General features: G+C 50.9%; 2 protein-coding genes across 6 annotated transcripts in view; one reads left to right on the top strand and one right to left on the bottom strand.

Moving 5' to 3' along the window:
* IGSF10 (immunoglobulin superfamily member 10) overlaps positions 1–11,035 on the top strand; it is a 34,743-nt gene extending 23,708 nt beyond the window's left edge. For all 4 annotated transcript variants that reach the window (XM_075555941.1, XM_075555940.1, XM_075555943.1 and 1 more), the window contains 2 exons: positions 49–949; positions 8,407–11,035. In XM_075555941.1, coding sequence (XP_075412056.1) covers positions 49–949; positions 8,407–10,315 — 2,810 coding nt within the window. In that variant the 3' untranslated portion in view covers positions 10,316–11,035. The remainder of the gene's footprint in view (positions 1–48; positions 950–8,406) is intronic.
* The window catches only part of MED12L (mediator complex subunit 12L), a 375,484-nt gene continuing 368,147 nt past the window's right edge, over positions 10,228–17,564 (bottom strand). For both annotated transcript variants that reach the window (XM_075555944.1, XM_075555945.1), the window contains exons 43-44: positions 16,113–16,194; positions 10,228–14,324 (exon numbers count right to left, since the gene is read on the bottom strand). In XM_075555944.1, coding sequence (XP_075412059.1) covers positions 14,272–14,324; positions 16,113–16,194 — 135 coding nt within the window. In that variant the 3' untranslated portion in view covers positions 10,228–14,271. The remainder of the gene's footprint in view (positions 14,325–16,112; positions 16,195–17,564) is intronic.

The following is a 17,564-nucleotide window of genomic DNA, read 5'->3' as shown; positions in this document are numbered from 1 at the left end:
TTTAACTAAACGCGGAAGGCGTGTAACTATTGTTTCCCTTCCTATCAGGACTTGATTTGTCTAAAAGGAGACAGCCCAGCAGGTTCCAGGTGCATCCCAACGGCACTCTGTCCATCCAGAGCGTGGGCATTCAGGACCGCGGACAGTACCTGTGCTCAGCTACCAATCCTCTGGGCACCGACCGCCTTCACGTCACCTTGTCTGTGGTGTCCTACCCGCCCAGGATCCTGGAGAGACGGCCCCAAGAGATCATGGTTCACTCGGGAAGCACTGCGGCACTGAAGTGCAGAGCCGAAGGCAGGCCGAGCCCCGAGATCTCTTGGGTCCTGGCAAACCAGACTGTCCTGTCCGACCCATATGAAGGCAGCCAGCGGGCTCAGGTGCGGTCCGATGGAACACTGGTGGTGGACAACGTCAGCATTTACGACCGTGGCGTTTACAAATGCACGGCCAGCAACCTGGCTGGCCGGGACTCCCTGCTGGTCAAGATGCAAGTCATCGCAGCTCCACCTGTTATTCTAGAACAGAGACGGCAAGTCCTCACGGGGCCTCAGGGTGAAAGTCTGACCCTCCCCTGTACGGCTGGAGGAACCCCTCGGCCCAGCGTGTACTGGGTCCTCCCAGATGGCACTGAAGTGAAACCCTTGCGACAGATCAGCTCTAAGTTTTCCTTACATTCAAATGGAACGCTGAGTGTCAGACAGGTCACCTCTTCCGACGGGGGCACCTACGAGTGCATTGCCACCAGCCGCACGGGCTCAGAGCGAAGGGTGGTGACGCTTGTGGTAGAGGAGCGAGAGACGGCGCCCAGGATAGAGGCTGCATCCCAGAGGTGGACGGAGGTGAATTTGGGGGACAGGTTACTACTGAACTGCTCGGCTACGGGACAGCCCAAACCCAGAATGATGTGGAGGCTGCCGTCCAAGGCTGTCGTAGACCAGTGGCACAGGTAAGCACCCGTCTGCGTTGGAATCAGTCCCTGTCTATTGAGATGTGCTTTCTGCGATGTCAGGGGGCCCACAGATTCTGCACCTAAAGACAACTCTTTCCAAAGAGAGCCAGGCTTCCACATCACCTGGGAGATACAATCCAAGTGACTTAGAGAATTGGGCCAACTTCTTATACAAACATATACACACAACATATATATGTGTATACAGATGTATATAAACTCCTTTATGCATAAACTCAACCAAACCAAATTCACTGCCAGTAAGTCCATGCTCATGGTGACCTGTAGGGCAGGGCAGAAGTGTCCATGTGGGTTTTGAGGCTGTAACTATTTGTGGGAGTAGAAAGCTCTTTCTCCAGCGGAACAGCTGGTGGTTTCGAACCACTCACCTTGTGGTTAGCAGCCCAATGTGAAACCACAATGCCACCAGAGCCCTTACCTTTATTTACACACACACACACCCCTCGCTGCCATTGAGTCCACTATGACTCATAGCGACCCTACTGGCAGGGTGGAACTGTCCCTGTGAAGGTCACTGTTTATGGGAGAAGAAAGTCCCGTGTTTCTCCCTCAGAGCGGCTGTTGGTTTTGAACCACTACTCCTTGCCACTTAACAGCTGAACTCGAAACCACTGTGCCCCTTTATTTATACATAGACATTCATATCGCCTATATACACACACATATAGGTATAGACACATGTATAGATACCTATACATATGCTACTGCCATATAGTCCATTCTGACTCATAGTAGCCCCACAGGACGGGTAGAACAGCCCCTCTTGAGTTTCTGAGATGTCACTCTTCACAGGACTCGGAACCCCTGTCGGTCTCCCTCCCAGAAGTTGGAACTGCCCAATTCGAAACCACTGTGAATAGATGGATCGAACAGACTGAGGCGGTGTGACTCCGTGTGTTCCAGAGGCAGCACGTCTCCTCTGGCTGATGTTTCAGAAGCAGATCACTGGGCCTTTATTGAAAGGTTCCCCTGGGTGCATGGACTTGAACGTCCAGCCTTTTAATTAGCAGCTGGCTACGCTACAAGTCCCCCTCTAGAGACTTTAATTATACCTTGTAAGAGTTATCCGTTTGGCATTCACATGACTTTATGCAATGATTTTCCCTAAAGCACTAGGAGGCAAAAAGAGATGGGGGTAGGATTTGTTTCTTCATGAGTGGGAAATAGCCATGCAGGGAAAGTTATACATAATAGATGATAACCGATAATTGGATTTATGAGTCGGTGCAAATCATTTTAGTGTAAAAAAGAGTTGCTCCTGCACTAATCGATGAATTCACCTTGCAATCTTGAATTCAAAAGTGCTCACTTTCAAGAATTTCAAGTCAGATCACAGTCTCCAAATGACCTGCTTAAAATGCCAAATGAATTTAGATTTTAAATAAACTATGCTGCTATGAAACGTGGAGCTGCGAAACCAGGAATTTTGTTGGTTATAATAAACCTTAACTATCTCAGGCATCAAATCTTTTCAAAGTTTTATTTATTGGTTAGGATACTTCATTTTCACAACAATAGCATGTTCTAGTTGAGCCTTCATGCGACTGGACGCATGCTCCTCACGCTGGCTGATTCCTGAAGTTAATGTGTTTAATTCTGCAGGCCACAGGTGTGATTCTCGTTAGACTCTGCAGTGTGATGAGCGTTGTATTTCCCCTGTACACACACAGAAACAAGTGCAGGGCATGCAGCTCGCACGGCACTTGTGGGAGAGTCACAGGTTCAACATGCAGGTTGTTAAAACAAGGTTGAACCCATTCCATGTGCAGGAAGATTTTAGAACATAGAAACCTTTGTTCAGGACTTAGGAAAACATTTGGGGTAGAATCTTACAAAGTGAATCCAAAGGAAGTCTGCAAAGTATTCTAAAACATATTAGTACCCCAGAACAAGCGAGTGCCTACCATCGATGCCAATGAAGTCCGTCCTTAAAGGATATCAGGCAAGTTGTTTATATTTTGTTTGGGGAAAATATTTAAAGCATAGAAAGATTGTTGATGCTGGAAGAGGTGGGGGGGAGGCAGAGTGTATACAGTTACTCAGAAAAGCAAACCCATTCTTACACATGTTTTAGATATTTCAACTGGAAGAACAAAGGCACTTGTATTGCAATAAAAACAAACAGACAACCAAAAAACAGGGGCCCTTGCTAGTCGTTGTCTCAGCTTTAGAAGTTTGAATTTATTTTAGATGCCACAAAAAGGGATACTTACGTCATAGCAATGCTAATCTAAGTTTACTCCACATGCCACAAATAAGCAACCCCCTTTTAGTTTATGAAGATCTGCTTGCCATCCCCCAAAAGGCCGCCCTCGGGGTTCTTAATGGTCGCTGAGTCAGAGCACATGCGCTTCCCTCTGAGACTCACCATTTAAAGTTACGGCCGTATGTCCCAGGGCGCAGTCGTCTTTTCTCTGCACTGGACCTTGCTCATCAAGACCAGGAAGCTAGTGACAGGTGCGGGCAGGCGGCAGGCCCCGTCCCAGGCCCGAGGAACCCGGAGCTGCAGCACAAAGGCAGCTCCCCGTAAATCTTACAGACGCTTCGACTCTTGAAAACATAGGCTCTGGTTCTGGACATCCGAGGGAAGCAATGTGAATTCGCAGGGGGCAGGTCTAACGGGAAATAAACCAGCTGGAAGCCTTGCTTGAAGGAGGCCCCGGTGGTCCTGATGCCGGAACCGGAACCGGAATCAGGAACCGCCTGCGGGTTCAAGTTTCAGAGCAGGGCTCCAGACTTGGCTGGAGGACAATCACCTGGGAAACATTGAACCACCACGCACCACGCACCACGCACCACGCACCACGCACCACGCACCACGCACCACGCACCACGCACCACGCACCACGCACCACGCACCACGCACCACGCACCACGCACCACGCACCACGCACCACGCACCACGCACCACGCACCACGCACCACGCACCACGCCAGTTAAAGCAGAAATTCCCCCCGTGGTGGCCGGGAACCCTTCATATGTCAAGTTCCACAGGTGGTTTCCATGTGTGCTCATTTGAAAAGCTGTCCAGTGGAGCTCGGTGGGGCGCTTCTACACTGTCCCTGTAGGGTGCCCATGGGCGGAAACAGACTTGGTGACGACCGGTCTGGTTTGGGCACAAGAGAAACTTGCAAGAGCCAGTGTCCAAGAGTACAAACAAAGGACCATGGCCATGGTGCCCAAGCCCTGTAGGGTTTCTGGGGCCGTACATCTTTCCTGGAGTAGGCGGCTTCGTCGTTCTTCCCTGGGGTGGCTGGTGGGTTTGAACAGCCAACCCGGTGGTTAAGATTACTGGTTAGCTCTGCCATCGGGGCTCCGGTATACCACAGTAAAAAAAAAAAATCTGGGAAGTAGAATTCATTGCACTGGCCCTGGATTCATGGAAGCAAGGGATTCTGTAAGCGAAGGAAGGTAGTGAAACTTGTGATCCTTAGACGGTTCTTCTGGTGTTGGTCATCTGGAGCGGCAGGCCCTGGACCAGACGAGATGGATTGACACAGCGGTTGCACCGCGGGCTGAAACCTAAGAGCAGGGGTGAGGATGGTGCGGGTATGGCGATTCCTTCTGAGCTACAGTGTACGTAGGTTCCCTCTGGTGGGAGGAGATGCCAAAGGACCCATATTGGCTCAAAGGGTAGGGTGGGCTGCAGCTGAGGAGAGAAAAACTGTCTGTGGAGTGGCCTGAGGCAAAAGCTAAGCTGAGGAAGCCAAGAATAATTCCTATGGACCCGGGCCCACAGGCTGCACCCAGCCCGGGGCCCACAGCGGTGTGCCCTTCAAGGAAGGACAGTTTGCGGGTGGAAAAGATTGAACACGAGCATTTGAAAGGGTTGTGTTTATCGGAAGGTACTATGGCGATCAAAATGTCCCTTTTACATAGGGTCGTAAAATAGATGTACATGCAGATAGGATCTGGAAGCACAGGGAATCCAGGACAGATGAACCCCTCAGGACCAGGGGTGAGATTGGTGATAACAGGAGGGTGGAGGGAAGGTGGGGGAGAAAGGAGGAACAGATTGCAAGGATCTACATATAACCCTCTCCCTGGGGGACACACAACAGAAAAGTGAGTGAAGAGAAATATCAGACAATGTAAGATATGACAAAATAAAAATAATTTATAAGTGATCAAGGGCTCATGGGGGAGAGGGGAAGCAGGGAGGGAGGGAAAAAATGAAGAGCAAATACCAAGAGCTCAAGTAGAAAGCAAATGTTTGGAGAATGACGAGGGAAACAAATGTACAAAAGTGCTTGCACAATGGATGTATGTGTGGATTATGATAAGAGTTGTACAAGCTCCCAATAAAATGATTTAATTAAAAAAACCCGATACCATTGAGGAAAGAATGTAGGGGAAAAAAACCATGAACATGATAATAAAAATAAATATTAAACAAAAAAAATAGATGTACATGTTGGATAGAAATCAATAGGGCTATTACAAGGACAGTGTGTCCAAAGGGCGGCCTTCAGCTGAGACTTGGTTGAATAAGCTAAAAGGAGTTTGGGATTTGCCAGGACAGAACAGGCTTGTAAGTCAGTAGCTTGAGTTGGAGCCTTCTGTAGAAGACCTGAGCTGCCCTCGGCACCTTGGGAGCCAGGATATTTGCCTTAGAAAAGTGCCAGGAGAGGCACCCGGAACGCCGAGAGAGGAGAGGTAACGCTTGACGGAACTAACTTGCAGAGGAAGATGGCTGCTTGGCATTTTGCATTTCAAGCCTGTGGTCAGCTGTGAGCTGCGTCCAGGCAAGAAGAGCCTGTGCCCATCAGAGAGAGCCATGGCACCTTTTAAGCCCTCTGCTTCCATCCGTATCATGGGAAGTACAGATCTATGCCAGAGAAAATGGACCACCGAGTGAATCCCTCTGTTAGGATGAGCGTACCTAGGTGTATCCAGCAGGCCACTTCTTTTCAGCCTTTGGAATAGGAAAAGAGCACGTGTCCTCTGACAGTGCTTGAGCGGATCACTCCCCAGTGTGAGGTTTTCCTGGAGAATAAAAACGGACTTGGAGCCGAGTGTTAGCAGGCGTGCTACATAAGGGAGTCCACACTTTTCTTTTCAAAATCCTTTTACTGGGGGCTCTTACAGCTCTTATCACAATCCAGCCATCCATCCACCGTGACAAGCACATTTGGACCTAGGTTGTCAACATCGTTTTCAAAACATTTCCTTTCTACTTGAGCCCTTGGTATCAGCTCCTCCTTGTTGGTTTTCCCCTTCCCTCCCCCAGCACACACTTTTCAGTGGCACCTACCTGCTGAGGCCACTCAAAAACAGAAGAAAAACAGCCGTGGCTTTCTGGCTGTGGGTGGCCTTGACCTGCTTTTGGTCAGTTGAACTTCCACTGCTGTGGCTATCTGACGAGGTAGCTTTGTTGTGGTTAGGCGTCCTTGCACCCGTCTTGGTTCACAGTGGTCCTAGTTACACTGCCCAGCCCTCGGCCATCCTCACCCCCACTATGGCAGTAAGCCTTCTCCCAGAGGCTCAAGTCCCCCTTCTGTTTGAATCGGTCAAGATCTGCCACCTGGTGGCCGCATGTTGTAATGTCAGGCTCTCGAGCACCAGCTTGGGAAAGTTTAGAAGGGTAGCAGAAAGAGGCAATGCCCTTGGCGAGATGGATTGGCTCCGTGGTTGCTCAAGTGTCAGAGCAATTGTGAGGATGGTGTGGGTCGGGGTGGTGTTTCGCTCTATTGTACAGAGGGTCTCTAGAGAGTTGCAACTGACTCGAGAGTACTTAAGCACACGGCGCCTGTGGAACTTCTGGGCAGTACGCATAGTACTGCTAATGTGCTTGACTGTTCACTGAGGTAGAAGTCCACCAGAGGTACCACAACCTGCTTCTGAAAGGCTAGCCCCTGAAACCTGCCAGAAAGTCCATTCTGACTCATAAGGGACCCCACAGGGCAGGGCAGAACTGTCCTGGTGGGTTTCTAAGACTGTAACTCTTTATGGGGTGCAGAAAACTTCCATCTCTCTCCAGTGTAGCTGCTAGTGGTTTCAAACCGCTAACCTGGCAGTTGGCAGTCCAACGGGTTATCCACTATACCACCAGGGCTCCTGCCTGTTCACCAGGGAGGAAAAGACTCCCCGCCTTGGGCCTGATGGAGGTCCATGAAGGGAGTCTGACAGTGGAGCCCAAGAGCAGATGCTGCCTCGGACTTCTCGTGCTCTGCAGGGTCCTCCTCTGACCTTGACCGAGACTCACAGCACACACCCAGGACAGAGTGGAACTGACTTCCCCTTGGGGTTAAGACTTCGATGTTCACACAAGCGCAGTGCCTCCTCTTTCTCCCGCGGAACCACCCCTGGCGGTGGTCAGCAGCCCAGTGGGTGAGCTCTCTTTAGAACAGCGGTTCTCAACCTGTGGGCCATGACCCCTTTGGGGGTCAAAAGACCTTTTCACGGTGGTTGCCCAATTCATAACAGTAGCAGTGAAAATAATTTTATGGTTGGGGCAGGGGGTCACCCCAACATGAGGAACTGTAAGAAAGGGACGAGGCATGAGAACCACTGCTTTAGGACAAAGTAGAACGTATCTGCCTAACAGGCTGGTGCTGTAATACCTTTTATTTATATATTTATTTATTTAGCTATAATACCTTTTTAAAAAAAGTATTATTATCGGGCATATTTTCTGATCAGCAAATGGGTCTATTGTGTTGCCACGTCAAAGTGGTTTTGCCCTTGACCCCCTATCACCAAACAGTACGTGGTTTTTCAAGTTTATTTGTTTGATCTGGGGTCTCACAAAGTTCGTGGAAAATGGGCAAGGAAAAGACAGTGGGATTCCCCCATCCATGTTTTGTCCCCAGCTCACCTGTAAAATGCCCAGAGAAGCCATCGTGTCTAGAAAAACACCATTCACACACACACACACACACACACACACGACAGAATGTCTCAAATTCCTCTGATAACACTCATTTGATCGAGACGTCCTGTAATGAATGGATGCGCATTCAAGGGTCACCTCAGAAGTGGGGGCCCTGAGCCCATCATGGTTACCCACTGGGCTGCAAACGGCACCAGTCGGCTGTTCTAACCACCATCGATCTACCCCTGGGGAGAAAGAGGAGGCTTTCTGCTTTGGCCAAGAGCTGGTCTCGCAAACTCAAAGGGGCGGTTCCTCCCTACCCCAGAGGGACCTACTGTGCGTTGGCCTTGACTTAGCGGTGGTGGGTTTGCCTTTTCTGAGACCCCCTCCTTGCTTACAATAAACTACCCACGGGGTCCTATAAGACCATTTCCCCAAAGATGGCATACAAGTTAGCGCACGAGCTAACGTCCACCTATTCTGCAGGCTTCCCATTCCAGATTCAAGGTCCACCAACTAGATCTATTTGTAAAGATCCCGCCCCCCCCCACCCCACCCCCACCCCCGCCCCCTCTCTGCCAACCATCACACATTCAAACGGGCATCTTTTCTCCTTAGAATGGGCAGCCGAATCCACGTCTACTCCAATGGGTCCTTGGCCGTTGACTCCGTGACCGAGAGAGACTGCGGGGACTACGTGTGTGTGGCCAGAAACACGCGGGGGGACGACTTGGTCCGCATGCACGTCAGCCTGCGCCCCAAGCCGGCCAAGATCGACCGCAAGCTGCATCCTACAGCCCGAGTGCTTCAGGGGAAGGACTTCCAAGTGGACTGCGAGGCTTCTGGCTCCCCTGTGCCCGAGATCACCTGGAGTTTGCCCGATGGGACTTTGGTGACCAACACCCTGCAGGCAGACGACAGCGGCCGCGGGGCTCGCGGCTACACCCTTTTCAACAATGGGACCTTATACTTCAACCGCATCGGGGTTGCCGAGGAAGGCGATTACACCTGTTATGCGCACAACACCCTGGGGCAGGATGAGATGAAGGTCCACCTCACCGTCGTGACAGCTGCCCCCAGCATCAGGCAGGGGTTCAAGACCTACTGGAGAATCCAGGCCGGGGACACGGCCACCCTGGACTGCGTGGTCATCGGGGAGCCCCGAGCGCAAATATTCTGGAAGCTGCCTTCCAACCAGATGATCTCGTTCTCCACCGACAGGTACACCTTCCACGCCAACGGCTCTCTATCCATCGACCAAGTGGGGCTGAGCGACGCTGGGGAGTACGTGTGCGTGGCCCGCCGTCCCGGCGGAGGTGACATGGCCAGGTACAGGCTGGATGTGGTCCCCAAGCCTCCGCGCATCAACGGCGGGCGCGCCACCAGGACGGTGATGGAAGCCACCGCCGTGAGGCATTCTAGGAAGTCTTTCGACTGCAGGGCCGAAGGGACCCCGGCCCCGCAGATCACGTGGCTCATGCCCGACAACCTCGTGCTCCGGGCCCCCTACCACGGGAGCAGGGTCTCCGTGCACGGGAACGGAACCTTGGAGATCCGGAACGTGAGGCCCTCGGACGCGGCCGAGTTCGTGTGCTTGGCCCGGAACGCAGGCGGGGAGAGCGTGTGGGTGGTGAGGCTGCAGGTGCTGGAGATGCTGCGAAGACCTACCTTCCGCAACCCGCGCAACCAGGTGGTGGCGGCCCAGCTGGGGAGGGCCGCGGTGATGGACTGCTTGGTCGAGGGGAACCCGCCGCCCCGAGTCACCTGGATGTTACCGAACGGCACGAGCCTCTCCAGGGGGTCCCGGACCCCGCAGGGCTGGATCGCAGACAATGGCTCGCTCATCATCCCCAAAACTGCTCGCGAGGACGCGGGCAGGTACCGGTGCGCAGCGAGGAACACAGTGGGCTACATCGAGAAGCTGGTGGTGCTGGAGGTGGGCCAGCAGCCAGTGATTCTGACCTCCGCCCGAGGGGTGGTCCAGGGCATCGCGGGGAAACCGCTGTGGATTCACTGCGTGTCTGCTGGCAGCCCCCCACCAAGCATCCAGTGGGCTTTACCCAGTGGCCAGGTGGTCTCCAGGCCGTCCGCCAGCGGGCCCTACATCCTGCACGAAAACGGCACCTTGGTCATCACAGAGGCAGCTGCCCACCATGGGGGCAGCTATGTGTGCCAGGCTCGCAACAGCATCGGCCAGGCTCGGGTGACAGTGGCTGTCACCATCGTGGCCTACCCTCCCCGGATCACAAACCACCCACCAGAGCATGTCCTCACCAGGGCTGGTGCACCCGTGCGGCTCCACTGTGTGGCTCTGGGTGTTCCCAAGCCAGAGGTCACGTGGGAGATGCCCAGCTACTCCCTGCTGTCACTGGCAGGCCAGGCGAGGACACGTGGGAGCAAGCTGCTTCACCCCCAGGGCACCCTGGTCCTTCAGCACCCACAATCTTCAGACTCTGGCATTTATAGGTGCCGAGCCAGGAATCCGCTCGGGAGTGATTACGCGGCAACTCACATCCGAGTCATCTGACGGGGAACCCAGTCCCGGGGTCACACTGCAAACAGGTGCGACGAACAAAGCCAGCATCGGGCAGTGCTTTTTTTTTGGAAGAAGTTTAATCAAAGGCAGCCAGAGGCAATGTAAATGACTTTGAATTAAATTTACAATAGTCAATGGACAGTGGACATGCAAAAAGAAAATAAAAGGGGAGGGGGGAAAGACTTGGAAAAATAAATGTGGTATGAGCTGATACAGAGTTTCTTTAGTGAATCTCAAAACAAATCTGTAACTTAAGGCACTTTTATTTTGCCAACACGGAACAGTGAACATTCAGGGCAAACACGATCGACCACCAGGCATGCCCAGTCAGAATGGACCTGTTTCTTTTGCAGCCACCTGCCTGGCGTGTCCACCTTCGGTCCGTGTTGCAGGTGTGGGTCTCACAACACAGACAGCGGAAGGGCGAAATGTGCAGTCCGGGTGTGGTCACGGTGTTGGGAGAGCTTTTATGGTTGGTTTAGAGTCTACTAAAGGCTGACCCATTGGGGGGATTTACCTTTTCTCCCCCCATACTGCAAATGGTCCTCGGCGGGGAATGGGGAAAACAATGCTCTCAGAATCACAAGTGCAAATAAACGCAGCCAAGCGTTTCCACGCGCGCCTGCACGTCACACTACGTGAAAGGGGGGTTGATGGCATCGTCGTCCAAAGACACCCATTAAACAGGTTTCGTTTGTTTGTTTTAAAAAACGCGGTGAAATTCCTATGTCGCCTCAAGATCGACTTCAGGAATCCCTGGTTTGGAGCCGTTTGCAAGGAAAAAAACAAACAAAACCAAACCGAGGAGGCCCCATGGCCTGACAGGCGTTGACTTCGTGAAGTGGTCACTCTTTCCGAAAGGGAAAAGTGTGGGTCGGTCTAAGTCTATGACATAGAATTGTATTTCACCGCGTGTAAAATCTGTCCAGCCCTGTGCGAAAGGTGGTTTCCTGGAATGCATTTAATTTATGTGCACAACATGCTCAATTCAACCAATTCATGGAGGGTGGGAGCATAAAAGAGGCTTATCTTTTAAATTCTGACTAGGGTTTTTCTAGCGTCATTTCTCCAGCCTCTGTTGAGAGAGGCATCCATTATTTTTAAGATTTACCGGAGTCTTAGCCTTGCTTAGATATCTCTGTAGACGAAACACAGTCTCAGCCCTACCTAGGAGTCAATCTCTGGTGTTGGTGTCTTGTAGCTACCAGAGGTTACAGGATGCTCCTCCAGCAGCAGTCTCCTTCCACTTGATGGCTCAAAGGAACAGACAACATGACAAACACAACCGTGGCAGCCACGAGCCTTCAGGGTGCGCAGGCATGTCCTGCCTTCCTATACCCAAGATGCATGCCGGATATACCCAACTCCATTAGAATTCAAGGCCTTCTCGTTAAAGGGAGCTGGGGGTGGGGGGCGGGGTCTACCTTATTCCAGGATAATTTCCTTTCTATCTCGCCATGCAAATTGCCAAGTTCTGACTTGATGGAACTTTCACTGGCGACCCTTCTCATGAAACGATTATTATGCTGGGGGGCAGGTGTGGGGAGATCAGGTCCCTTAGGGTCAAGAACTATATGTAGGAGGATGTACAACAGTACACGTGAGCATTCTAGTTGCTTGCTTTGTAATTCACAGGGGAAACCTGTCTTCGGCTTTTCCCCAACTTTCCATAGAACCTTGGAGGTACAGGGCTTTAGCATTACTTAGCTTTCTCACCTAAAAAAAAAGGACACAAATATATACAGATGCAGATATCTACTCCACTGCTTTCATGGGCAAGAGGATTAATAACTGCTGCAAAAGCTAAAGTGCACATTAACGCTATGCAGTGAGAACGCTCATCCTTGAAACAGCATCACTGCCGGTTGCAATATTGAGCTCCGAAAATATATGCTTTAAAACGAGAACCATATTTCAAAGACCGGCAGTTCTCGAAAAGGCAAACGAAAGACAGACACACAGGAAAAAAATCAAATAAATCCAAAGCACAGAGCGTGGCTGCTCAGGCACAGCTTTGACATTTGGATGGTTTTGCCAACGCAGTCATTGATGGACACGTGACTTGGAGGAAAAGAAATCGCGGGAACTCCAAGAAGAAAAGCCAACACCAAATCCCCCAACCAAAAATCCCTGATGTCCAAACCGGGTGAAATGTCAAGACTCGGCTTCTGAAAGCAGGTAAGAGTATGTTCATTGAGCGAAAAAGCATGGTCTTTAATGTTTTGGCAAAACCTTTCCAGCCCAGAGTCAGCACAACAGGCTGGTATGAGACATTTTCACAGTGTACACAGCAGTTTCGCATGGATCGCGCCACACCGGGAGCAAGCGGACATGTATTCTGAGGTCGTTTGCTTGCGCCAAACTTTGCAATGAGTAACTCACCTAGGAAGGTATAAATTATTTCTAGAATGCTTTGCAAAAGAAAGTATCCACCGATGTTGTACTACATGGTTTGCTCATTATAGACAAATCTATTCACAGTATGCTTGCCTACAGGACATGTAACATCATATGGCAAAAGAAAGTGAAGTGTTAGTACAGAACATGGGAACATCCCCCCCACGTATGTTTTAAAATGCCCTGTAATTTTCACATTCAGAATTGTATGCATCTAAAGCTAAAAAAATATTATATGGAATACTCTTAAGTTACACAAACTGATAATAATTTACTGCATTTTAAAATTTTACTCTTATAGGAGCAAATTACCACATACTTGAACAAAGTTAAAATAGTTACTATTTCTTTATAATAAATTTGATGTATAATTTACTTTACTTGTGCTTTTTGCACCAGTTTATAAATACAGTATATGCAATACACAACCAAGACTGGTATCGACAATAACTAAATTCAAAATAGCAAATACTTACCATACAAAAGAAACAGCAAATACACCGTGAGTGAGAACCCAGAGCTTTCTGGACTTTGGGGCCAGATCCTCTGGAAACCATGGCGACTTTGAGCAGGGTGGACTCTCGGGCCAGTTGTGAGGTTTCATTTGTTTTGTTTTTTCCCTTTTTCTTTCTCAAGTTGGCATTAAGATTTGGGGGACCCAAAACTAAACAGCCTTTTTGTTGTTGTTTTGCGTGTGTGCATGCCAAGTTTGGCAATAGCGACTGCAGCGAGCGAATCCTCTACGGTTCTCGCGGGCCTCTGGAACTAACGATTTGCGCCTTCACAAAGATTCTGGCCTGTGCTCGTGCCACCCCAAGCAAAGAGAGACCGGCTGCCTCTTGGCCGCTGCCACTCAGCCTCAGAGGAGCTCACAGAAGCCGGGGGACTTCCAAGGAGCAGCCTGTCTCAGCGCCCTTTGGATCACAAGGAAAGCAAAGGAGAAAAAAAAAAAAACTCCCACTTAAATAAGAACAGAGTTTATAAAGTGCTCATGAAATTACAAACATTTCAAATCAAGGTGATGCAAAGAAATCTCCGTGTCACCATCAAAAGTGAACAGAGTACATGGGACAACTTCCCGATCAAGGTCTGACAGGCCTTTCTAAGCAGCAGCTTGGTCCAGCACAGCTTACAAAAGAGGGATCAAAGCGACAGCGGACATAGCTTTCCCGCCGTGAGGGAACACATCGATAGGTGACATCCGCCGTCGTTCATGCTTCTGTGAAGGAGGAGTCTCAGAAAAGCACCGATTTCAAAAGGTCTGCTCCCCAACTCTCCTTGGGGCAGGCGGCTCCACGTTGCCTGAAACCGACTTTGAAGTTGAGTGCACCAGACCACAGGCCAGCTTCTCCTTGCCTTTGTCGTTGAAACATTGGCTGTGTGAAATGTAGCACAAAAAAAAAAAAAAAACAAAAGAAAAAGAAATACACAGAGGCAAGCGTCCGAGAAATCAAAGAAAGGGACGTGGCTAAAGATGACGAATGCAGTAAATTTCGTTTTCTCATTGTCAGTGCAAACGGGGAAACTCCATGGCCTCCTCTTTTCCACATTCAGAAGTGTGATGGGTGGCCATACGGTGTCACTCCTTGCTGTGGCTGGTTACCTAGTGAGAAAAACAAAACAAAACATGCAAACAAAATTACAGGTGCAAAATCTCTCCAGAGCAACATGCCACCCTCTGGCCACTGCTCTGTGTCCCAGCCTCAGGACTAGGGGAAACCCGCTGCCCAGGGTGGACGGCCCCAGCCCTGAGACCATAGTCCTGGGGGCCCAAATCCTGCCTCCGAACCCCTTCTGTGGAATCCATCCCAAGGCTGTGTCCGTCTCCAAGACATGCTCCCCCACCCGCAGTCTCCACCTATCAACTGAGAAATCACTCGGTCCTACCAAGCAAAAGAATCAAAGGCTTCAGAGAACTGTGGGGGCTCTCAAACTGTTTCTAGAAACCAGCCAGCCATTCTTGTTGAACAATGACATAATAGATGAACCAGAAAGACAGATGATCTTAGCTTGGGACTGTGTCATGTTTTTGTTTTTGGCAAAGGATGATAAGGGATATGAGAACTGTGCAAGAGTGTACATGCGTGTGCAAAAGTGTGGCTGGGGGAGTGTGTGTTGAGCGGACGTGGGCGTGTGCACACATACATGAATATGCCCACATACAGGAGAAAACGAATCGGGAGATGGGGGGAAACTCACATAGGCTTAGACAGAGTTACTTGTTGAACAACCTGGGGGGCTACTATTCAAAACCAGAAGCCCCATTTGCCCGGCCTACAGACACAAAAACACAAATGTGCAAAGCAGTAGTGGAGCCGTCTGGGGCTGTGCAGTGGGCAGCTCCGCTTAATTAGTCACTGGACGCTGTGAGGAGGAGGTGTGCTCTGGAGAGACGTGGCCTGAGCTCACGTCCTAGCCTTGCCCCTTACTTGGTAGCTGAGTGGACTTGGGCAAAGGATTTCATCTCTGTTCTTGAGTTGTTTCCTCACTATAAAGTGGGAATCAGACCTAGCCTCAGAGGGCGGCTTAAGAATGATGTGAATGGAGATATGTGAGTCACCGTGCCTGGATCCCAGCAGGTGCTCCGTAGACGATCATAAAAACAAGAAACAAAAACTCAACTAAAACAAAAAGCAGCCTTGAGCTCTGGTAGACAGAAAGTGGCGCTACTACCAACAAAACAAAACAAAAATAGGCACACATGTCCAAACAGTGGAAAGGCTTGCTCCCTTGCCTCATAGTCTTCGGTTCTCTTTGGCCGGACCAGAACATGAACTCTGGCACGAATACACCGCAGTCACGCTTTCCATTCGTTCTTAAACGATACTTATAAAGGATGATTGATGGACACGATTTAATGGAAAAGAATTGAAGCCTCAGGGTGAACTGCTTGAGGGCACCGGGGTCTGAGAGATACATTCACTCGGGCAGAAAACCAAGATGAACACCCTCCCACCCCCGTGTGCCCCATCACACGGAGCAGGGCTGGCAAGATGGCCAGACGCCTGCCCCTGCTTTCATCGCTGGCTGAACTCCATGTCTCAGAGGCACATCATGCAAGACCCAGGAAGGGCGCCGCTCTCCATGCACCCTGCATGCATGAAGAAACCCTAGGGCCCAGCTAGTGGTCAACAAGTCGGCATCGGGACTTAGGCCTCCCCGTGTTCAAGTGAAGAGTTTAAGACCCCAGACTGGGGCTTTTCCAGGAAAGGCAGCATTCAGCCAAGACAACACCAAGACCAGAGCTCCCGGGACACCAAGCCGGGGATGAAAATGGCAGGCAGGAAAGACAGTGTTTAGCGAGCCCCTACTGGTGCTCTGTTTGCTTGCTCTGCTTCTTGGCTTTGCATCCCCAGGGACCAGTTGGGCCCAGACGGACAGGGGTACTTACTCGAGAGCTGTTTCTGGAGCTGCCGCACCAACGCGGCCGTCTGCTGCTGCTGCTGGGTCTGCTGCAGCCCTTGCCTGGGGAACTGCAGTGGAGACAGAAGGAAAGATGGGATCGGCGTGCATACGAACGTATACCCCCACACACACCGTGGCAATCACACACAGGAACAAGGACTAGATCGTGGGGTCAAGTGGTCTGTAATACACAATATAAACACGTGGCAAAGAGGCTTTCCGCGGACAGGCCCCACCCATTCAGGAAGCTGCTCTCCTGGGGGCTGGGGTAGTTCAGTGCTTTTTGAAAGGACCCCAGACCAAGGAGTCCAGCCTCCAGAAGTGGTGCCCAGGGGCTCACACAGCCATAGGATTTCATGCTTTGCCTGTCACTAGCTCTTGTCATCGGCAACACGACAGGCCTCTGCTCACAGGATCAGAGCCACCCCAGCACAGGCCCTGCCCTGCCTGAGGGGGAGCAAGAGGATGGTGAGGGTGGGGGGAAGGTATCTGGTGAAGGTCAGGGCTCCTTGGGGACTGTGCCCGCCCCCACATGATGGTGGATCTGCTGCCTCAGCCCATCAGCGGTGTGCCATCCAGGGCTCGGACTAAGGCGAGGGGAGAAGACACCAAGAGCCATAGAAATGCAGGGTTGAAAGAGACGGCCCCAGGTAACCAGCACACCCTGGTTAATTCCAGGCATCGGGTCGGGTGGCTGGCGGGAATCATGCAGGTGAATTCCAATGGAACAGAAGCTCCGTGTCTGGTAGACACCATGCTGACTTTCTGTGAGAATCACTTGTAGGACTGATGGGCTTTGTGGTTTTCTTCCCCCAAACCATTCTTTCTTCTTCTTCCCTAGGCCTGCACTGACGGTTTCCTTGGCTTTTGACTTTGGGATGGTGTTTGTGTGTGTGTTCAGAACATTCGAGGGGAGTGTGTAGAGGTGGAGCAGAAGTACAGTGTGAAGGAGCCGAGTACAATCTGGTTTCGTCTTTGTCGATTCTCTCAATGTTGGGTCTCTTGGCAGTTGACCACGTCCAGTGATGGGAAGGCCACAGCTCCTGTCCAGCGGCCCTCTTGGCTCTCCTTCTGTCCCTGCAGGCAGTGACTGACCCCCTTGGTGCTTCACCTTCCCAAGGTGGCTTCCCGGAACAGCCCCATTCTTTTTAGAGCAGCCCCTTTTTAACACTTCTCGACGACTCAGCTAGCACGAGCCCACCACCTGTTTTCTCTTCAGTTCACCAGCATCGATGAGTGCGGTCCAGTTGACATTAGAGCCCCTGGCTTTCACAAAGAGAGCCTGGGACTACCCTAGTCAAGCTGAACTCCAGATAAATAACCTGCCCTCCCACTGTCCCACTGTGTTAAGTATGTCCAAACATTGCATTGGGCGGATATTGCATTTAGTAAGACTTGCTTATGATGATTATATTACTTCTAGATAACCTAAAATTGA

Source organism: Tenrec ecaudatus, chromosome 8, assembly GCF_050624435.1.
Source record: "Tenrec ecaudatus isolate mTenEca1 chromosome 8, mTenEca1.hap1, whole genome shotgun sequence".
Classification (NCBI taxonomy): Eukaryota; Metazoa; Chordata; class Mammalia; order Afrosoricida; family Tenrecidae; genus Tenrec; species Tenrec ecaudatus.
Note: the sequence above shows the minus strand (reverse complement) of the source record. Positions and strands in the feature narration are given on the sequence as shown.